The sequence below is a fragment of the Odocoileus virginianus genome, unplaced genomic scaffold, assembly GCF_023699985.2.
Source record: "Odocoileus virginianus isolate 20LAN1187 ecotype Illinois unplaced genomic scaffold, Ovbor_1.2 Unplaced_Scaffold_1, whole genome shotgun sequence".
NCBI lineage: Eukaryota > Metazoa > Chordata > Mammalia > Artiodactyla > Cervidae > Odocoileus > Odocoileus virginianus.
In genome coordinates, this window is record NW_027224263.1 from 11011828 (window position 1) to 11035165 (window position 23338).

Genomic DNA, 23338 nt, shown 5'->3' on the forward strand with positions numbered 1-23338 from the left:
TTGACCAGATTCCTGCATCCAGGACTGGGGGACTAGAAAAAAGGGGTAGGATAGGAAGGGTTAAGGAGAGGAAAGAGAGAGGGAAGGGGAGAGAGGTCAATAAAGTCTCTTGTTCCTTACCGGTCAGGGCACTCTGGCCAGTTGTCCTTGTCAGGAGGAGACCAGGGACGAAAGCGTCCCAATTGCGGCTGGTGGGTCTGGTCCATTGGTGGGCAGGCTGGTCTCTGAGTACTCTGAGTAGTCAGGATGTCAGTTGCAATGAAGAGTCCCTGCCAGAGTCACCATTTGTTGCAGGAAGGGGAGACCCCTTCCAGGGCCCAAAACTGGGCTCTTGTCTAACACTTGGAAATGAATTGTCTGAGGAGACACACGTGCTGACAAAGCAAGAGATTTTATTGGGAAAGGGCACCCAGGTGGAGAGCAGTAGGGTAAGGGAACCCAGGAGAACTGCTCTGCCACATGGCTCACAGTCTCGGGTTTTATGGTGATGGGATTAGTTTCCGGGTTGTCTTTAGCCAATCATTCTGACTCAGAGTCCTTCCTTGGTGGGTCCATGCCTTGTTCAGCCAAGATGGATGCCAGTGAGAAGGATTCTGGGAGGTGGTTGGACATGTGGTGTCTCCTTTTGACCTTTCCTGAACTCTTCTGGTTGGTGGTGGCTTATTAGTTCTGTGTTCCTTACCAGGACCTCCTGTCATAAAATAACTCATGCAAATGGTTACTATGGTGCCTGGCCAGGGTGGGTGGTTTCAGTCAGTGTGCTTCCCCTAACAACTGTATTGTCCAGCAATCCCATTTCTAAATTGTGAACCCTAAAGAAAAAGCAGGGGTTCATACAGATACTCGTAAACCAGTTTCCTATCAACACATCCTATTAGTGTTCATATCCTGTTATTCACAATAGGCAAAAGGTGGAAACAACCCAAATGTCCATCATAAACAAAGCATTGTACATATGTACAATGAAATCATATTCAGCCTTTAAAAGGAATGAAATTCTGACACATGCTGTAATATGGATGAACCTTGAAAATATTAATATCATGCTAAGTGAAATCAGCCAGACACAAAAGGCCAATTATAATATGATTCTACTTGTATGACGTACCTAAAATAAGCAAATTCATAGAGGCAAAAAGTAGATCAGAGGTTCCCAGTGGTTGGGTTGAAGGGGGAGTTAGGGTTTAATGGCTGCAGAGTTTCTGTTTCTGATGATGAAAAAAATCAGACATGGATAATGGTGGTGGTTGCAGAACAATGTAAATGTATTTAATGCCAGTGAAGTGTACACTTAATATTGTCAAAATGGTACATTTTATGTATATTTTATCATAATAAAAAGCTAATAAAGTTGATTTTGTGTTTTTGGATTATAATAGCAATACATGTTTGTGATAGAAAAATTGGGGGAAAAGCAGAAAAAGAAGAAAAAATCATCCATAATCTTGTCATTCAGAATACAGAAATCTTTAATGTTTTCATTTGACCATATATTTACTTTTTAAAAATGCATTTTTTTTAGCTGTGCTGGGTCTCTGTTGCTGTGAGGGGGCTTTGTCTGGTTGTAGTGAGCAGGGGCTACTCTCTAGTTGTGATGCATGGGCTTCTCACTGTGGTGGCTTCTCTTGTTGTGGAGCATGGGCTCTGGAGCGTGGGCTTCAGTAGTTGTGGCACAAGGGCTTAGTTGCTCTGAGGCATGTGGGATCTTCCTGGACCAGGGATCAAACCTGTGTCCCCTGCATTGGCAGGTGGATTCTTAACCACTGGACCACCAAGGAAGTCTGACCATATTTACTTTCAACTATTCTCTTGTCAGTAAAATGACCGTCACTTTCTACCACTTCTGGTATAGGTAGTACCTAGCACCTACTTATTCCCCCATGAAATTTCAGCACCTTAGACAATCCTCAAACAGAAAAGAAACAGTAGGTGTCGAGTTGCAAAGCTGTTGAGCACATCGTGGGGACTTAATGGGTCAGCAGGTCTGACTTTCCAGCTATAGTTCTATGAAAAGTGTATGAAAGGGCTTTAAAGTCTTTGGTCTTTCTCTGCAACACACTGAGCCCTGAAGAATGGACTCAAGTCCCCCTTATGTTGATTGTGGCGTTCTAAGAGAATCTGAGGGCTCTGTTTTTTTTTTAATCATTTTAAGGTGAGATTTTATTAATAGGAAATATTAATTATAATAATTTGAAATATAGATAGAAGTAGTTCTTTGTAAAGTTTTTATTGAAAACATTTTAAATCATTTTAAGGTGATATTTTATTTATAGGAATATTAAATTATAGCAATTTGAAATAGAATAAATTCTTTGCAAAGTTTTTATTGAAAAAACCTTCTGAAAAGTTTTTCTTGTCTACAGAAGGATGCCTGCCAAAGTTCATAGAATATTACAACAGGAAATGTCTTCAGATCATTTCTGGTTTCATGTACTTGACTCAGTCAGCTTATAACAGATACTTACTGAGTGTCCCCTGTACTGTGCGAAGCACTAGGAACATGAAGGTGAAGAAGAATGAGAATCTGCCCACAGTGAGCTCCCAGTGCCGCAAGGCTGAGTAGATAAGGTTCATGTCTTGTACATGTAGAGGAGATTTTTTAGCAATTTTCTTTTTTTCTTTTCTTTATTTTTTGGTTGTGCTGGGTCTTCGTTGCTGCGTGCAGACTTTTCTCTAGTTGCTGATGAGTGTGGTCTACTCTCTTGTTGCCATGCGAGGACTGATTGCGGTGGCTTCTTTTATTGTTGGAGCACAGGCTCTAGGGCACACAGGCTTCAGTAGTTGTGGTGCATGGGCTTAGTTGCTCCAAGCATGTGGATCTTCCTGGACCAGGGATCGAACCCATACCCCCTGCATTGGCAGGTGGATTCTTAACCACTGGACCACCAGGGAAGTCCAAGAGTTTGTAAATTATTGATTTGTATTGGAGTATAGTTGCTTTACAATGTTGTGTTAGTTTCTACTGCAGGCAGAGTGAATCAGCTGTATGTATACATATTTTGCCTCTTCTTTTGGGTTTCCTTTTGCTCAGTGCTCTAGCTAGCTAGCTGAACTGAACTGATTCAGTCCATGGGGTTGCAAAGAGAGGGACACAACTGAGTGACTTTTACTAGCTAGCTAGCTAAGTTGCTTCAGTCGTGTCCGACTCTTTATGACTCCATGGACTGTAGCCCACCAGGCTCCTCTGTCCATGGGATTCTCCAGGCAAGAATACTGGAGTGGGTTGCTATGCCCTCCTCCAGGGGATCTTCCTGACCCAGGGATCGAACCTGTGTCTCTTATGTCTCTTGCATTGGCAGGTGGGTTCTTTATCACTGCTCAGTGATCTGTGGTGACCTAAAAAGGGCCCTTAACTCTTGCATCCGCTCTCAACCATCCTGTCCACTGGCTGCTCCAGGGTCTTCTGGAAGGGGCTGTGGCCCTAAGGAAGAAAAAGACGCTGAGGCATTGCAGTGGGGCTGCCTCTGCCTGCTTGCCACATGACTACCTCTCTAGAGCCTGCAAGAAGCCGAGGTCACGTTGTGGTGTTGACAAGAAGGCAAGGCTGAGCCTTTGACCTGACCAGAGGCTGTGCCTTCTCCAGTCAATTCCAGTATGTTCCGGCAAACTCTGACGGGGTCAGGCCTGGATCACTCCCTCAGAGAGACTTCCAATGGTCAGAGGAATGAGGAAAAGGCTCAATGGTTTAGCATGGGATGGGGTGACAGAGAGAAAGCTCTAGAGCATTTCACTGGGTTCAGCCTTGAATTGTGCAAAGAGACTTAACTTGCTTTCCTGCTCAAAAATGGAATAATACTTAAATGAGGGTTGAAAATTGTATTGGAGGAAGTGGACTTGAGATAAGAAATCTTTCAGTTGGCTTGTCCTCTGCCTATATATATTTAAAGCGAAGAAGTAATAATCCTGTTTTTCCAGAATGATCTTGATTGTGAAATATGTAAGCAGTGGCAGTGAAGTAATTACACTGATGATCCTCTTTAAACACAGCGGAATTCCACAAGCACACAAGTGCTGTCCTTTGAACAGTCACCATAGGAAACCACACAATTATTTCCTAATGTCATTGCTCAAAACACAGGGAATTTTCCTCAGAATGAGTTTGTGAGTCATGTGAGATGACCTGGGCCTTTACTCTATAGTCCCATCTCATGTGTTTTTTTAATCACCTTTGTTTTTTTATCATTAGGTGATAAAATTGTTTTGGTAGTAAAGGAAAACCATTTTTTAAAAAACCTGACTTCTAGTGGTTTTAACTGCATTCTTCCAAGTCCATAATTAAGTCATTGTTGCCACCTGTCTCCCCATTTTTCTGGTTGACATAGATCCAGTCATTTTAAACTAAAATGTCCTTTTTCTAAGGCTAGAGCTTTACACAGACTCTTGAAATCCCTAGAATTTTTAAACACCTTGTGTGAAAACTTGGATAAGGCTTTATTTACCTCTTGACTTTGGGAGTGGTATGTCATACACATAGCAGTGCTCAAGAAATTTTGTTGGTGAATGCACTTGGAAATCAAAGGAATTTTTGAATACTAGTCCCAAATTCCTTGTACTCTGAGGTTTTTCATGTTATTTGGAACACTGTAGCTATCAGAAATCAATAGTATGAATCCAGTTTAAAAGGAGAAAAAATAGAAAAGAGATGGAGGAACATCAAAATGGTCACTCATAGCGGGCCTCTTTGAATGATGGAATTCTAAGTAACTTTTCTTTTCTTCTTTACATTTTTAGATTAAAGATCCTTCAATGAATATATATTGCTTTAATTAAAAATTTTTTAAATTAGTATTTATTTTTGGCTGTGCTGGTTCTTCATTGCTGCATGGCTTTCCTCTAGTTGCAGAAGAGTAGGGGCTACTCTCTAGTTGCAGTGTGCAGGCTTCTCATTGTGGAACATGGGCTCTAGGGTGTGTGAGCTTCATCAACTTTCTCTCAAGTCTAATTCACATGCCCAACCAACACGATTTTCTACCCCCTGACACTTTACATTTCTTCATGCAGGTGTGCCTGTTTCTATGAAAACTTCATATATGATGTTGCAACTTTGTTAAAAAAGAATGAGTGATGATTCATATTATTAAAGTGTTCGGTAATGTGGCTGCTTTGGACGGCTACTCAAATGTGTGTATTTCAGTGAGCATTTTGTAGATTGTGATCCTCTTCAAAGATTGGAAGAGGCAGAAAATCTTTTTTATTTTCTTTCCGGTGGTACTGGGTCTTTGTTGCTGTGTGTGGGCTTTCCCTAGTTGTGGTGCACAGGCTCCTCATTGTGCTGGCTTCTCTTGTGGTGGAGCACCTGGGCTTAGTTGTTGTGGCACGCACGGGCTTAGTTGCCCCACGTGTGGAATCTACCTGGGTCAGGGATCAAACCCATGTTCCCTGCATTAGCAGGTGGACTCTTATCCTATGGACCACCAGGGAAGTCCAGAAAATCTTAATGTTGAGATTAGAAAGTAATCACAGTGGTTTCATACTTTGTTTGTTCAGTCATTTAAGATAGTAATTTGAGGGTGATGAGGATAGAGCCAAGAATAAGACAAAGACCCTCGAATCACAGAGCTTTCATTCTAGTGAGGGGAGAGGCGTAAAAGGAAATGGGCACCATAGCACTTCATCATGGGACTAAGATGAGGAAGGAGGTACAGGTACTATCTCTGGGTTTGAGGAGGTGGGTAGCACTGTGTAGGAGGGAGTGGCCATTTGCACCTAGAGAGATGGGCAGCTTCATGAAGTCTTGCGGTGGGGTTGTGGGGAGAACTGGAAGAGGAGCAGCAAAGGTGGATAACACAGCCCTTAGGAGCTCTGCCTACGGGGTGGGGGGGGGGGGAGCGGTGTGGATTAGAGGGCGGGGTTAGAGGCTGGGAGTGGAGGCCAGATCTTATAAGCCTTACTAACCAGAGCAAGTCTTTTTCTGTAGGCTATGGTTTTGTTTTTTAATTAAGAAAACTTCCTGCTAATTATATTAATATATTCTGTATTTCTCAAGGAAAACATAGGACATTTTTATTCAGTCCTTCCCATTGTTTACCCCAACATTTTTCTCTGCTTTGCAAATCACCAACTCTGCAGGCTGTGTTGACCCCTTAAAGGGGTTTAAAAAAAGAAATACTATGATCCACCTTACGTTTTGCTGAAAATTTAACCATTTTGAATCAAATTAGTCATTGAAAAGGTGTGGGGAACACATGAAGTGCAAATTGGCAGTTGATATTTTCAAAATAAAATGTTCCGGCAAATTAATCTCTGCCACACAAGGAAGATGTAAGCAAGCACTTCTTTCTCTGTGAAAGAAAAGCTCCACACAGAAACAGAACCCTCACTTTATTTTCCTCAGTAGTTTTGTATGCAACTCTAATGAGTAGTTTTCCATAATTCTGTGTATTGCTCCTGGAAAATGTAGACAATGGGGCAAATTTTCAGCCTATGCTGTCATTTTATGGATTAATTTCCATTAGCACTGACCTCCTGGCTTTCCGTGCATAAATACGAGTAAAACATCTGTTCATGTCATTCCCCTGCTTAGAAACCTCTGCTGGCTCCCCATCGCCTATACTAGGAAGCAGTCCAATCTCATGGCCTTGGCATCTGTGGTCCTCCGTAATCATGCCTTTCCAGCTCATCTCGACCATTTCTCCTTATTCTGTGTGTCCCTAGGCCCTTTGAACACATGAATTCTCATCCTTTTCTATTACTTCTGCTCTCGTGTTTGCCTGCCATGCCTTTCTCCACCTTGCCTGCCGTGGGCAGTTTTATTCAGTCCTTCAAGGCTCAGCACACATGTGACCTCCTCTGAGCCTCCTTCACCCATAGAGTTAATCTGCACTCCCACAGCATTCTCTGTATCCCCTTATCCCGTCATGTTTTAACTCTCTGTTGAGAAGGTCTGTCTTCTCTCTCAAGCTCATGAGTTCCTGAAGGGCAGCACCCACATCTTGCCCATCTTCGTTTTCTCAGCTCTGTAGCCCACTGCCTGACACGGGGTGGGTGCTCAGTGACCGTCAGAACTAAGCTGTGTGTTTTGTGTTTCTGTAAGAGCTCCAGAAGAGCGCTCAGAGAGTGACAGGGCAGCAGGCCTCACTCTTGTACCAGGCCAGTTGTGGACTCTGGCTGAATCGTGGGCTCCGCACACACTGACACCTAACCATTCCAGTGAGGGGCACCATGCTTGCTGTACTGGGAACTCCTCTTCCTAAATAGTGGAGGGGTTTTTTCAGGTTTAAGGAGGTTAAACTGGTTAGGAGGGAGTTGGCTTAAAGAAAGAAACAAAGATTACAGATAGGCATTTTTTTTTTGTTTGTTTAGAGGAAGATGTGTAAAAATGCTGAGTAGCCAAGGGGTGGTTACCTGAAGGATGCTGGTCTGATTTAACAGCCTTTCCTAAGGGTTGACAGTTGCCAAGTTCCCAGGAGCTGTGCCCCAGTGAGACCCCATGAAGCTGGAAAATGCAGACAGGAAAGTGAGAGATGAATTTCTGGACAGATAAGCACTAGAGAGGTCATTGAAACTTACTAACCTGAGAGTAGGCTCTGAGCTTGATTACGTTCTGCTCAAGCAGCATGGGAGTGACTGTAGACTGAACACTGGGAACAGTCCACCCAGGACGTAAGATACGGGGCATGATAAGCAGTATGATGTATAGACTCCTGCCTCACATCACCAAAAGGCAGAACCCACTGGAAGAAGGTCTATCTCTTTAATCACAAATGCGTAGATAGGATAAACATGGCTCAGGTCATGGTATACTGAAATAATTATATATACCAAGAAGTAGGGCTTCTCCTGATTTTTTAAAGAAGTAAACTTAAGAAAAATCAAAGGAGCTCTCACTTTATTTCACATAGCTTTAGAATGTATTATGAAGTGGTAGAAACTGAAAATATTCAAAAAAGGCAGAAAGTGTGGTAATAAAAGTGTGAAAGTGTTAGTCGCTCAATCATGCCGACTCTTTGTGACCCATGGACTGTAGCCCTCCAGGCTCCTCTCTTCTCCAGGCAAGAATACTGGAGTGGGTTGCCATTTCCTTCTCCACAGGATCTTTCCAACCCAGGGATCAAACCCAAGTCTCCTGCATTGCAGGTAGATTCTTTACTGTCTGAGCCACCAGGGAAGTCCACTCCCCAATTTTCCCTCCCCACAAAAAGAGAAAAAAAAGGCAGAGAGAATTTCAATTAATGGGTAGATCCAATATGGCTGATTATGGAAAATGAAAATATTTGTAGAAAGGTGTGTCTTCAAAATGGGGCCCGTCAGTTTTCTTTACTTCATTGTCAGAAGCAGATTAATGGAATGGGTAGACCTGTGGTTGGATCCAGGGTGGAAAATGATGAGTGGCTGATTTATAGATTACAGAGCTTTTTAAATGAAATAGACTTGTCCTGTTGTGTTCAAATGACACAAACAGGACCTTTGGGTTTTTCTGTTTTCATGGAATGTAAGTAATCTAGCAATCTAGCTGGCTCAATCCGTATACCTGTTGAACATCAGTGCATTTTACATTTTGTTCTGCTTAAGAATGCAAGGTATCTTATAGTGCTGTTTGTCAAATTCAGGAAAAAGTCAACAGGATTTCTTCTATGTCATTACTGGAGTGGGAACCAAGATCTGAGGCGGGTTTTAAGTTATTTGATGGGCACATAGTCTAATTTCTTCTTGCATGAATGAAATTTTTTTTATCAAGAATTATTACTTTATTTGCATGAATGAATTATCTGCAATAATCTTGTATCTATGTGAACTTGTTAAATTCTTTGGTTGGTTAGAAAGAAAGCCGAAAGAAAGCCATTACATGTGTAACCAGGTTGCATTTTTCTTTTTGTCAATAATGGTTTGCTAAATAGTACCACCTGACCTGCCTCTTGAGAAACCTGTATGCAGGTCAGGAAGCAAGAGTTAGAACTGGACATGGACCAACAGACTGGTTCCAAATAGGAAAAGGAGTACGTCAAGGCTGTATATTGTCACCCTGCTTATTTAACTTATATGCAGAGTACATCATGAGAAACACTGGGCTGGATGAAGCACAAGCTGGAATCAAGATTGCCAGGAAAAATATCAATAACCTCAGATATGCAGATGACACCACCCTTATGGCAGAAAGTGAAGAGGAACTAAAAAACCTCTTGATGAAAGTGAAAGAGGAGAGTGAAAAAGTTGGCTTAAAGCTTAACATTCAGAAAACTAAGATCATGGCATCTGGTCCCATCACTTCATGGGAAATAGATGGGGAAACAGTGGAAACAGTGTCAGACTTTATTTTTTTGGGCTCCAAAATCACTGCAAATGGTGACTGCAGCCATGAAATTAAAAGACACTTACTCCTTGGAAGGAAAGTTATGACCAACCTAGACAGCATATTATTTGTTGTTACTTTGCCAACAAAGATCCGTCTGGTCAAGGCTCTGGTTTTTCCAGGGGTCATGTATGTATGTGCAAGTTGGACTGTGAAGAAAGCTGAATGCCGAAGAATTGATGCTTTTGAACTGTGGTGTTGGAGAAGACTCTTGAGAGTCCCTTGGACTGCAAGGAGATCCAACCAGTCCATCCTAAAGGAGATCAGTCCTGGGTGTTCATTGGAAGGACTGATGTTGAAGCTGAAACTCCAATACTTTGGCCACCTCATTGGAAAAGACCCTGATGCTGGGAGGGATTGGGGGCAGGAGGAGAAGGGGACGACAGAGGATGAGATGGCTGGATGGCATCACTGACTCGATGGGCATGGGTTTGGGTAGACTCCAGGAGTTGGTGATGGACAGGGAGGCCTGGTGTGCTGCGATTCATGGGGTCGCAAAGAGTCGTGGACACGACTGAGCGACTGAACTGAACTGAACTGAAATAATACAAAGTGTTCTTCTAGTTTTAAAGAGCTACTTCGCTATTCTCTCAATTTATTCAAGCCTTTCTTTTTATTTTTACCTCTTTTTGTCCTATCTTTGAGTTATTTAAATACTAATTAGCACAAAGTGAACACAAAAAGTAAGGGAGTGACTGGATTCAAATCAGTTTTCCTACCTGTCAATCAGCATATTGAGTAAACTTATAATTATCAGTTAAAATCAAGTTTTGGGGTATAGAGTTCATCAAAATTTTATTTTTTCATCAGTAGGTAATCTATATTGCTTTAATAATATTTGAGTTGGCTGTAATGAAAACACTTGTTAACCGAGTTTGAATTAATCATAGAGGATATATCAAGACTTGTCTATTTTGTGATTTAAAAAAATAATATAAATTCTTCGTAGGCTTTAAAAATAGTTCTTGAGTTTGTATAAATAGCCAAATAGACTTAGAAAAGTAATTTGGCATCTAAAAAGAATTCCTCCCTAGGCGAAAACTCTAAAGAGGAAAAAAAATGAGTTTTCTTTTTCCTCAGATTTAAATGCCTTTAGAACCTCATTTTGCTGATTTCTAAGAATCAAAAATCAAATTATAACTGAGATCTGAAAATGAATTCTGAAAGCTTTAGCGATCAATGAGCTGTCCCTGTCTCCTTGTGTGCTGCCATTTGGGCTGGGAAAGCATACGTGTAAGGTCAGTCTCTTTGTTTTATTGTCTGGCTTTGTGGTTCTCACGACTCTTTACTAGGTTCTGTGGAGGATACTGAGGTGAATTAGACACGGTCCCTTGACAACATCTTACTGTTGTTTTTTTGTAATCTGATTCTGAACCATTTGAAGTTGAATCTGCCAACTCCAGCCCCAAAGTAAAAGACCTAAGGTGCTAATCCCTACTCATTGATGGCAAATGCTAAATTGGAAGCAACAACTAAGAAACGTAAAACTTCTTATCCAATTACAAGCTCCATAAGTCATGCTCAGCATCATCAGGGCGATGAGAAGGCAAGATCTCACTTTGGTTTAAAAAAAAATTAGTGTAGTTTGAGTCAGTGCCAGCAGATCCTAAATTGCCAAGTCTGTCCAAGGGAATTAAACATGGTAGGATCGAGGATGGAGAAATGTTTTATATTTGTTTGTGTGTATTATGGTTAGGAGTACTGGTTCTGGAGTCCATCAGATAGATATAGATTTGAATCCCAGCTCTGCTAATATGTGGCACTGGACCTGCCTGAGCCTCAGTTTCCTCATCTGTAAAATGGGCATAATAAAAGAACCTCCTGTGCAGAGATTTTGCAGGAATTAAGTGAGATAATAGATATAAAATACTTAGTGTATATTAATGCTTAGTGTAAGGGATAGCTAATGCACAAGACATTGTTTTCTCCTCTAGGTGCTTACGATCTCGCTAAGGAGACTAGTGTTCAAAGTACCTACAATGCAATTACAGCTCTATGTGAGCAAATGCCACAATAGTTGGGAAAGACATTAAGGGCTGTGGATGAGAGAGGTTGGAGGTTGGGCTGTCACAGGAAGAATGTGAGAGCCAAGGTGGAAATTAGGAATGAGCATGACCCATGGTCTCATGAAAAGTATGATTTTCCCTTTAGCTGTTTGTTAGCTGTAAGAAAGGTCAGTGTCTTGAATGAGATTTATAATTGGGTATTTGTGCCAAGATCTGTCCTGAAAAATAATCTTTATTAAAATATGTTCATGTCTATTTTGCCAAGTCAGTTGTACTAACTGAAAAGATGGCCTTCCCTCCACTAGCATCATCATCCAGTTTATATTAATTCAAAGCTTCTTTGGTACTTGAGTTCCTATTTGGAAAAAGGGAAAGAAATGAGCTGGTGAAAGGTAATCATATGATTGACAAAAGACAAGGGCATAATAAAGCCAGATACTCTTGAAATGAACCTTATGAAAAATTCCTCACAGTCATGGTTCCTTTCTTGCCATGCTGTGTAGAGTCCCCCTCTAGAAATCTCTAGTCTATAGTGGTGACGTTTCTCATTTCTGCTAGTTGCAGCTCAAATTTTGCTGCTCCTTAGCATCCCACCACTCTTGACAGATACCTCGTCTCCAACCTTACAGAATTTATCAACAAAAGTAGAAGATGAAATGATCCGAGACCATGTATAGCCATATAGGAGAATTCTTTTGATTGCTATACATGTGAATAGATGGGCTCACACATGTTAATGTGCAAGAACACTTGTGTAGTCGTTTTGTTGGAAGAAAATGTGATATCAAAGGGTCTGACACATGTGTGGAAGCCAAATGGGGCTTCAAGTTATAACAGTTTCTGTGATTTAGTTAACCGTCTTGGCTTTATCAGCCTCCCTCTCTAGACCGTGAGCTCCTCAAAGTGAGGTGAAAAGGAAAGCTGCTCAGTCGTGTCTGACTCTTTGCAACCCCACAGACTGTACAGCCCGTGGAATTCTCCAGGCCAGAATACTGGAGAGGGTAGCTTTTCCCTTCTCCAGGGTATCTTCCCAACCCAGGGATCAAACCCAAGTCCTCCCGCACTGCAGGCAGATTCTTTACCAGTTGAGCCACTCAGGGCTAGCACAAAGCCTGGAGCTTAGCAGGGACTTGATAAGAGTGCTCTGTCCCCCAACCCACCCACTTTGTTTTCTGTATTGCTGGAAGCAGCATGTCCCCAGTGGGCCATTTTGAGTGTAAAGTGTTATTTTGAGATCTCTGTGGAGAAAGCCCTCCAAACCCTGCTCCAAATGTTTGAAACAAAAGGGGAGCTAAGGAGACCCTTAGGGGGTCTCTGTAGTCATTCCCAAGGGAGGGAAGTGGGCAACGGGTGGGAAGGAAAGATGCATGGAATAACCCCCTCTGTTTGAGTCTTCCTTCTTTTCTAAGATGGTTGTTATTTTCATTATGATTCTGTTCAGATGCCATTGAAACCATAGTCTGATCACAATACTGAGAAAATCAGCTTCTAACTTTTGCTCTCCATCATTCTTCTTAAACCAGTTGTTGCCGCTCTCTTTCTGGCACCAAAACTTAATGTGGAGAAGGAGGTGGCAGGGGGAGATTTTGAATTGGCTCCATGCCCCACTGCTAAGCCTTCTGCCTGCTCTGCTCTCTCTCCCAGTGTGATACAGAAGGGATTCTGTCAAGCAGTGTTCACTGCAGACTTGCAGAAGAGACATTCTTAGCATTCTTAAGGAGAACTAGTTTCTAAAGTCAAAAATTTACCAGCGAACGAATGACCTTTGGTGTAATATCTAAACAGAAGTAACCCAGGCTGATTTTGCACTGTTGACAGAAAAATATTACATGATTATGATTACTTTTTAAAAATTAAATTAAAATGATACAGTTTCCAATGATATAGCATAAACCAGCTTGCTAGTAATGTGCACTTTTATTTTTACTTATTTATTATTTATTTGGCTACTCCAGGTCTTAGTTGTGGCATGTGGCATCCAGTTCCCTGACCAGGGATCGAACCTAGGCCCCCTGCATTGGGAGTGTGGTGTTTTAGCCACTGGACACCAGGGAAGTCCCTGTGCCCTTTTAAATACATGAGTGGTTGGAGGGTTGAATATATGCTTGCATGTACGTATTTGCATATTATTTTAGGATTGCAAACTTGGTTTTACATTGATACATACATAAGTTAAGAGGATGAATGATCAGTCACACTGTACAGTAGATATACAGGGACCACCACTAAAGCATAAAGTCTTCAGTGTTTGATGCTGGTGGTGATTCCCAATGAGGATACGTCTTTGCACCTTCCTCTCTTTGTACCAAGAAGCAGATTGTATCTGAATCTGTACAGATGAGTTCCCTTTTTCAATCTCTGTCATTTCAATCTATGTTAGAAATCAGAAAGTTATCTTAATTTGTGGAATTGTGCATTTCTTCACAGTTTGAGGATTTATACATGGACGTCTATTTAGATTTGGTCCTAGTGTCCTAAGTTTGGAAGAGTGTACTGTGTCCTAAACCACGGTACAGAGATTGACATTTAAAATTTTATTTTACTAGGGATCAGGAAAATATTGACTTAGTTTCCTCTGGGGGACTGATACGAAGTTTACTGTTTCAGTAAATCCATTTCAATGGAAAAGAGATTTGAAGACAAATATGAAGTATATAATAGCGCAGAAGTTGTGGCAAAAATCTTTGAAGACTTTTTACATGAGTAAGTTGAGTTGGGAGACACTGCTAAGAACAGAGGGGCTTCCCAGGTGGCTCAGTGGGTAAAAAATCCACCCTGTAATGCAGGAGATCTGGGTTTGATCCCTGGGTTGGGAAGATCCCCTGGAGAAGGAAATGGCAACCCACTCAGTATTTTTACCTGGAGAATCCCATGGACAGAGGAGCCTGGCCGACTACAGTCCATGGGGTTGCAAAGAGTCGGACACAACTGAAGCGACTGAGCACGAAGCACACTAAAAACAGAAAAAGGCTCAGTAGTTGGAAGACCTGGATTTGAATCCAGATTCTACCGTTGGATATAGACAGCTGATCTTAAGCCTCTGAGCCAGTTTCTTCATGTGTAACTTTGAAACAATAGTATTTTCCTTGTCTATTTCAGGGGTTTGGGTTAAGAAACAGGTAGAATACATATTGAAAGTGTTTTCTTAAAACTTTAAAGTCATTTTGGAGTAAAACAACACCCAAACCCCTAATAATATAACCAACAAGTTGCTTCAAGCGCCCTCAGGAATCAGTGACTATGAACTTTCAAAGGCAAACCTTTTTTTTTTCTCCTACATGGTGAAAACTGAGTAGGTTCCAAATTTAGGCTGACGGTTTTCCTGTCACTACTTAGGAAGAGAAGACTGAAACATATGCTTGCTTCTCTCCAGATTATATAAGTGCTTTTGCCTTTTACTTAATGCTGCTACAGAATTTAGAGAAGTACACAGTGGGAGCTTGCTATGATTTGGATGTTTATAAAGTACCGTTTATTATAACACAGTGTTCTTGCATTATGAGAAAGCACCTTTTCAGGTCAATCAGTGCACGAACTGGCAGGAAGGCAGTGCCCAAACCTGAAAGGAAGACCCTTTTTGTGTATGATGGAAGCTTTATTTAGGGTAACCCTGTAAGTCTGATCATCAAATGATAAAGCCAAATAGGAAAGTTAGATAAGCGTTTTATGTTCTAGACTGCCAGGCAAGGGGATATATTGTATACACATGGCTGATTCACTTTGCTATACAGTAGAAATGAATACAACATTTTAAAGCAACTGTACTCCAATGCAAATTAATTTAAAAAAAGTATACATAGACCGCCAGGCAGAGCTGCTATTAAATCATGATAATTCTAAAAGTCAAAGGTTTTCATTGTCTCTGTTGCCAACAGAGTTACACTGAATCCTACTGGAAGGGAAATGTAGGATGAGGTTCTTTTGGGCTGACTCCTACTGTAGCCTTTCTCTTCCACTGACAGTTTGGGCTTTTAATGCCTGGGAGAGGGCTGGAGAAAAAAATTCAGATCAGAGGCAGCTGGCTGATGGGAGGGAGCCCTTAGTCCTTCTCTTTTTCCTCTTAAAAAGATGAAGCTTGATTCACAGGCCTAGATCTTCTTTCAGGGGAAGATCTGTGGGACTCAGAATAGCTACTCTACCTTTTTCTGCATTCGAGCTACCACTGATAAAGAAATAGGACCAAAGACCCAGAATGCTTAGTTGAATCAGTTTTCTATGAAAAGTGAAACCTTGTTTTCTGTAACATGAATATGTGGCCTTTAAAACACACGGAGAACTGCAAGTTTCATTTTTAGAGTGCATATACTGCACATGTAAATAAGTGGTTCATTTTGCTGTATCCTTTAGCATATTAATTTGACAACTACGTTAGAAAGCTGAAGGAGGATTTTTTCTTTTTCAAAGTTACTTTGAGTAGGTACTTATGAAATTACTATGCAGAGAGATTAATAGATGCTAATCCAACAGGTTAAACATTGAAATTTGAGGACTGTTTTTGTAATCTGTATGAGAAGATAGTTGGCACCAAAAGCAAGACTTTGAAATTTTTTTCACTAAGTCTCGCCTTCTTCGATGGGGCTTTATTCACTTTATTCTCATTTTTCTCTGAGAAATGGATCACACACTCTGGTTGTTAGGGTTGGAAGCTGCATTCACAGTGTTCTTTCATTGGGTCCATGAAACATGGTAGATGTGGGACAAGGGGGTCAAATTTTCCTATCAGAAAAAGCTCTGCGTTCTCAAACTAAGAGTTTTTTCTTTTGTTTCAACTCATTTTACATGCATATCTATAGACATGATAGGGATAATCTGCTTGATTTAGTCCCATGGGTTGATAAATCCAAATTTGACTTGAAATAAAGTATATCTTTGTTCAGATCTTTTTTTCCAGCAGACTTATTGAGATATAATTGAAAAATAAAAGTATATATTTAAAAGCTTCAATGTGATGATTTAATATATATGTATCATCAGGAAGTGATTACCACAATCAAGTTAATTAATACATCCATCACCTCACATGATTACCTTTTTTGTGTGTGTGAGAATGTCTTAAGATCTACTGTCAGCAAATTTCAAGTATACAATACAGTTATAGTCACCATGCTGTACATTAGATCCTCAGAACTTAACTTATAACTGAAAGTTTGTACCCTTTGACTAACTTCTCCCCCATTTTCCCTCATCCCCCTGCCCTTGGCAACCACCATTCTACTTTTTTTTAGATTCTACCATATAAATGATACCGTATAATACTGACTTATTTCACTTAGCATAATGCCTTCAAGATTTATTCAAGCAGCAGATTTCCTTCTTTTCTGTGACTGAACAACCTTTCTTCCTATCTATCTACCTACCTATCTATCTATATACGTTATGTTGTTAAAAAGTCCATTCCTCTCTTGATGGAAACCTAGGTTGTTTCCGTGTTTTGGTTATTGTGAATAATGCTGCAGTGAACTTGGGAGTGCAGCTATCTCTTTGAGATAATGATTTATTTCCTTCAGATATATATCCAGAAGTGGGATTGCTAGATCATATGGTAGTTCTATTATTAATTTCTTGAGACACCTCTATACTGTTTTTGTTAGCATCTTTTAGATTTGTTGAAGGTAGGAGATGGAATCCTATTCTAAGTTCAGTACCTTGCTTTTTAGTATCTTTCTGTATTTCTCAGGCAAGGGAAGGCTGCATGAAGTAGAAAGAACAGAGCTTTGGAGTCAGATGCAGGTCTAATTCCAGCTCTGAAGGTGGGCAAGTTACTTAACCTGATTTGAGTCCATGATTTCCTCATCTGTAAAATGGAGACAAAGATTCAACCTGTTTCATAGGGTTATTATGAGTCTTTTAAAAAAAATTTTTTTTTTTATTATGAGTCTTACATGAAAAACTGTAGAGAAAGTGCTTGGCATGGTGCCTGGCATCTAGAAAGGGCTTAGTAAATGCTGTTATCACTCTTATTAAATGAATAACATCCTGGATTTCTCAGAGTCACTAACCCTGCTCCTGGTAACCTTAGTCTCGGGCTGGACTCTACTGTCGATGGTTGTGTCACCTGCAAGTCTCACAGGGACCCCTGACTTTGCCACCTGGAACCTCATCCTTTCATGCCCTGTCCACTGAATCAAGCATCTTCAGGACCCATACCTGCCCCAGCTATGGCAGAACTTAAGGCATTCTTTGGACAGCATGCCTGATAATGAATGGGCACAGGAATGTTGATACTCTCTCCCTTTCAGTTACCCAGTGAATAGTGCATACTCATTATCAACTCACAGGCTTCTAAATAGGCCATTTTTTGTTTTGCCTTAAATTCAATAAATTGTTGGGAGGTATACGGACAAGCAGAGTACAGGGCTGTCTCTCTTGAACTCTTGCCTTTGGCAGAGATGTGTGTGTGTGTGTGTGTGTGTGTGTGTATTTGGTGTGTGTGTCTAATTATAGAGATGGTTTCTCTCATAAAAGTGTCTCCCTTAAGTGCTGATTATCAGTAATCCCTTTGGTAAAATAATGTATCTTGGACATATGACAAGGAACTTCAGTCCGTTTGACAGTATTACTTTCTTTTTGTCTCTTATAAAGGAAAAGACCAAAGTTGTCGAGCCCTTGGACTATGAGAATGTTATCGCCCAAAGAAAAACTCAGATTTACAGTGACCCGCTCCGAGACCTGCTTATGTTTCCAATGGAAGATATATCTGTGAGTCCACTAGTACTTCTTCAAAATTGCATTTTTCAGTCTGGTTCGTATAGCAAGAATATTCTATGTCTTCTAGATCTCTGTGATCAGTCGTCAACGCCGAACGGTCCAGTCCACTGTACCAGAAGATGGTGAGAAGAGGGCCCAGAGTTTGTTTGTCAAAGAGGTAAGAGGCTTAGAGGCCACAGAAGAAAAGTCATTTTTCATTCATTTAATAAATACTGTATTTAAAATACTCTTAGTGTAAATGGAAAAATTACTAGAACTTAACTGACCTACATAACAAGTCTATTTGATGTGACGTAGAGGATACAGCTTAAATACTTTCACAAGTAGCTTGTATTCTTAGTCTTTTTTTTTTTTAATAAACTTGAGTACACTGGACTTGAAGTCAGAGAGTCCAAGAGAACATGTGAATTGGGATTTATTACCACCAACTGGTTTAGGAAGACACAGTTGATCCCCAAAGGAAGATCTCAGTACCAGCATTCCCCAGATGATTTTTAAAAGTCTGTCAGCTTATTGCTGCTGCTGCTGCTTCGTCGCTTCAGTCATGTCCGATTCTTTGTGACCCCATGGACTGTAGCCCACCAGGTTCCTCTGTCCGTGGAATTCTCCAGGAAAGAATACTGAAGTGGGTTGCCATGCCCTCCTCCAGGGGATCTTCCCGACCCAGGGATTGAACCCAGGTCTCCTGCATTGCAGGCAGATTCTTTACCCCTGAACCACTAGAGAAGCCCCGTCAGCTTATTACCAGACATAAAAACAGTGTGCATGTACCTTTCCTACATTTCAAATTAAAAATTCCTATTTTCTTTCAGTGTATTAAAACCTATAGCACAGATTGGCACGTGGTGAACTACAAGTATGAAGACTTCTCTGGAGACTTTCGAATGCTGCCATGGTAAGTTTAGAATTTAAGAGAAACTTTCAAGAGGCGAGTTATTAAACATTTTACATTTTTTCAAACCACTTGTGAAGCTTGTCAATTATAACAGATAATAAAGCAAAACCTCAGACAACCAGCATGTTTGGTAAGTGTGTTTTGGGTAATTGGATATTTTTGCTTATTGAAATTTTTTCTGAAATGGACGTGTTCACGTCTTGGCTTTGGTGCATGTATATTGACCATAAAATCATCCTTCTTTGATTCTGGATAATGTTGTGAGCATTTTCTAGTGCTGTCAGTGAAAAAGCTAGAAGACATTTGATTCAGTTTGATGGCCCCAGACATCTCATGACAGAAGTACATCTCTTGGAACTTTCCTGGTGATCCAGTGGCTAAGAATCTGCCTTGCAATACAGGGGACATGGGTTAGATTCCTGGTTGGGGAACTTTGACCCCACATGCTGTGAGGCAGCTAAGCTCATGTGCCACAACTAAGACCTGATGCAGCCCAATAGATAAGTAGATAATTTTTTTTTTAAGTGCATCTCTTTCATTTGAGTTGAAAGGCTGCTGTGAGCACTCTGGCCCAACAGCCAGACTGTCAGGGTTCAAATCTTATTTCTACCACTTCCTAGCTGGGTGACCTTGGGCTAGTCACTCAGTCACTTGAAAGTTCTTTCCTCCCCTTTTCATCCCTAAGATTATTAACCTCATAGGATATCACATGGGAGATGTTTTGGAGGAATAAGACTTGGTGTAGCCTTTGGTAGCTTTCAAGGCACTTTCCCAGAGAAGAAAACTGAGTCTTAAAAATGTCCTTTAAAGCTGAGTCCTAAGATGGTCAGTCCAGGATCATATAGCAAACAGATGGAAGAGCCAGAATGACATGGGGTTGCTTTTTGGCCTGGGAAAGATAAGGTCCCACCACCACTGACAGCTCTGGCGTGCATTCCTTGCAATTTGGGCTTAGTTAGTCTTCGCTGTTGGCTGCACATGTGGGAGTCCTTTTACGGAAGGTAATGCCAGAGGGGAGAATCTGAGTTTGAAAAGGAGAAAAGAATTCCACCTTCTTATGTCTTGGCATTTTCTTGGTTGTGAAAGAAAGAAGTCTACTTATCTTGATTTGGTTTCTTTTTTTCTATTTTGCTCAGTGTCTAAGACAACTCTTTTATATTTTCAGCAAGTCTCTGCGACCAGAAAAGATTCCCAATCATGTATTTGAGATTGATGAGGACTGTGAGAAGGATGAGGTAAAGATGGGGGCAATTGCACTGGTTTATTCAAGGTGCCTTGTGTTGAGAGAGATTTCTCTGAGAAAAGATGAGGGAAAGAATTGTTTATGAATGATCTGGGGCAAACTTTCAAGCTAATGAGTGTTTTTTTTTTTAATTTAACATTGTTGTATTTCCAAATGGAGTTTAGGAAAAATAAAGTGAAATGGGCAGTGATGTATGTATAAACACATTTTCCCACCTGTGGGACACACTTGTGGAGTTGCTTTTCCCACACTGGGCTTGTGGTGTGGTGATTCATCTGGGCTCTCCTGCCTGATAGATCGCTTTTGGGACAGAGGACCCAGATGTCTATGACATTTTGAGGTGAAGTTTGACCATTTACATAATGCAGAAGACTTTCCCACAAGACAGCCCATATGATCCAGTAAATATTGAGTGTCTATTGTGTGCATGGCACTGTGGACTTAAAAAATATCCACAACCTAAAAGTTGAGAGTTACGTTTTTATTCAGTCGAATTTTAAGGACTTCAAGCCTGGGAGACAGCATCTCAAGTAACCCTGAAAGAACTGCGCAGTGGAGGCAAAGAGGAGGAGCCAGGTTATTTAGAAGTTTTGTGATGAAGGGCAGGTATTCTGAACATCAAAAGATGATTGTTAATTAAAGAAAACCAAGTTAAGGAATTTAGCACTTTCTTCTTGTATGGAAAGATGCAAGAGTCTGGGCTCACTTGACATCATTCCTTTGATATGCACCTCTGCTATCTGGAGCCAGTATCCTGAGTTTCCTCAGGGCTCACTGCAGGGAGTGGCTGCAGTCTGATGGCTGCTAGATGGCAGGTATTCTTTCCTTCCTGAGTTCCCTCAGGGCTCACCAGCTCACCATCCTTGGTGGCTGCAATTGCTGATGACTGTGACATCCTTTGTCTACTGATATGGCAGGAAATATTCCATTTCTCAGCACAGAGCCTTTCATCCTGTTGTTAACAATTTCAGGTTTAATCAGGCATCTTCAAGGGGGAGTTGGGGGGTGCAGGGAGAGGGAGCTTTATGCTTTGCAAAATGGGGCAGGGCCTAGTTCGTGCTCCCCAATTGTTTGATTAGATAATGGACCAGCTGCTGTTTCGCTGATGGTTTTCCCTCTGTTTCAGGATTCATCATCTTTATGCTCTCAGAAGGGTGGTGTGATCAAACAAGGCTGGTTGCATAAAGCCAATGTAAATAGCACCATCACGGTTACCATGAAGGTAGGAAGTAGTTATTATTATTATTTCATCATTTTAAGGATAGTGCCATGACTAGCCTCTCTGGAAACAATATTTCTTTTTAAGAATTTTTTAGCAAGGAGCCCCAGCAAAAAAAATTCTTTAGTGAGAGAATTCTCACAGAAGTATGGAATTGAAGAACTCTGAAACCTTAGGTAAATTTAGAAGCGTACCTTTTTAAAGAAATGTAATTATTATCTTCTGAATCAGGGTGTTTGAAAAGGAGGTTGTCAGTTGAATGAAGAAAATAGCTTTGAAACAAAAAAGGCATCAAAGGTTCCTGTGTGGAAATGAATGTAAATTGAGTAGAAGAATAGGGTACTCTCTTTCTTTAACAAATTTAATTAGTTGCTCATTCTATGTTGATCACTATGGGGAAAATGTATGGATATCTAAGATGGTATTCCTGGCCTCCAGAAACCTCCAAACGAGATTTTAAAAAACATACCAAATTAGCTACCATACCGAGGCGTACCTTAGTCCTGTCAGAACTAGAGTTTTGTAGTTTGGCCAGAATAGCAACTTTATGCATGGGGTTTGTGCAAGATGAAGTTAGAAACATTGAGAGGGATCAAATTGTGCCATGAATGCCTCAGACATGAAGTTGGCTTTTGTTCAGGAGATGGTGGAGAGCCATTAAAACCCAAAGGTAAAACTAACAAACTACTTGAAGATTCTGAGCAGAAAACCAAATTATTCTCTGATACCAAATATAACTGTTCTTTCAGATATTCAATATCACATCATGTGGTTTGCCGAGGGTGATTCACACTTCCATTAAGTATAAAAGGTCATTCTATCTTCCACATAGCCTGCAAGCAGAAACCATGGGTGTCTACCAAGGGAAGACTCAAGTTCTATCTTAATTTAATATTTTGCCTGCTGCTTTCCATTTAGTGGTTATGTCCTGTTCTCACTTTCATTTTCAAGTGCTAAAAATAATGAATCTAAGTTGCAGAATACTTCCTATATGTCTCTCGCACCTAAACCTGTGCGTTGGCACGTGGTGAGGATAAGAAATTCCATTTATGGATGACTTGATCTGTGCCAGTCTCCATATTGAATGTTTCATATTCTGTATCTCTTTTAATCCTCATGGCAGTCCTAAGATACAGGTAGAATTATTATTCTTGGTTGACATGTGTGGAAAGTGAGGCACAAAGAAATTCAGTGATTAACACAAGGTCATATAGCTTTGATTTTTCAGAGGTAGGATCAGAACCTACGTAGGCAGATGCCTGAGCCTGTGATCTTAATCAGCATGTTGTTGGTGCTCCCTAGCTGAGTGAGTGAGATTCAAGTCTTTATTATATTTCCTATCAGAATTATCAGGTTCAGAAATGTCCCTGTGAAGGTGATAATTCTGGGCAGTTTCTTAGAAAATGGTTCTATGGTTTTTGATTCAACTCTCTTCCCCTAACTTCTCAAAATATTAAAATGCTTTACCCATACTTAAGCTTTAGTCCAACATTAAGTAAATGTGTGAAAATCTGGATTCCTAAAAGGAGACATCAGGGAGTTAATATCTTTACAAAACCATTCACCACAGGATTCGTTTCAGTAGTGAGTTAGTCTAATGACTTTGGGACTTCCCTGGTGACTCAGATGGTAAAGAATCTGCCTACAATGCAGGAGACCCGGGTTCCATCCCTGGGTTGGGAAGATCCCCTGGAGAAGGAAATGGCTACCCACTCCAGTATTCTTGCCTGGAGAATTCCATGGACAGAGGAGCCTGGTGGGCTACAGTCCATACAGTCCATGGGGTCACAAAGAGTCAGACATGATTGAGCGACTAACACTTTCACTTATAATGACTTTAAATTATAATTTGTTTTGCATATAACTTTTTTTTAAAAAGAAATTCCTCTTTGGTTTTTTCTATTTTGGCTCTGCTGGGTCTTCACTGCAGCATGCAGGCTCTTCATTGTGGCACACACGCTTCTCTAGTTACAGTGTG

General features: G+C 40.7%; 1 protein-coding gene across 1 annotated transcript in view; it reads left to right on the forward strand.

Moving 5' to 3' along the window:
- The window catches only part of DOCK11 (dedicator of cytokinesis 11), a 214143-nt gene that overhangs the window by 32235 nt on the left and 158570 nt on the right, over window positions 1–23338 (forward strand). Inside the window, 5 exon segments of the mRNA XM_070462215.1 lie at window positions 17878–17994; window positions 18071–18160; window positions 18816–18898; window positions 20064–20133; window positions 21268–21363. Coding sequence (XP_070318316.1) covers window positions 17878–17994; window positions 18071–18160; window positions 18816–18898; window positions 20064–20133; window positions 21268–21363 — 456 coding nt within the window.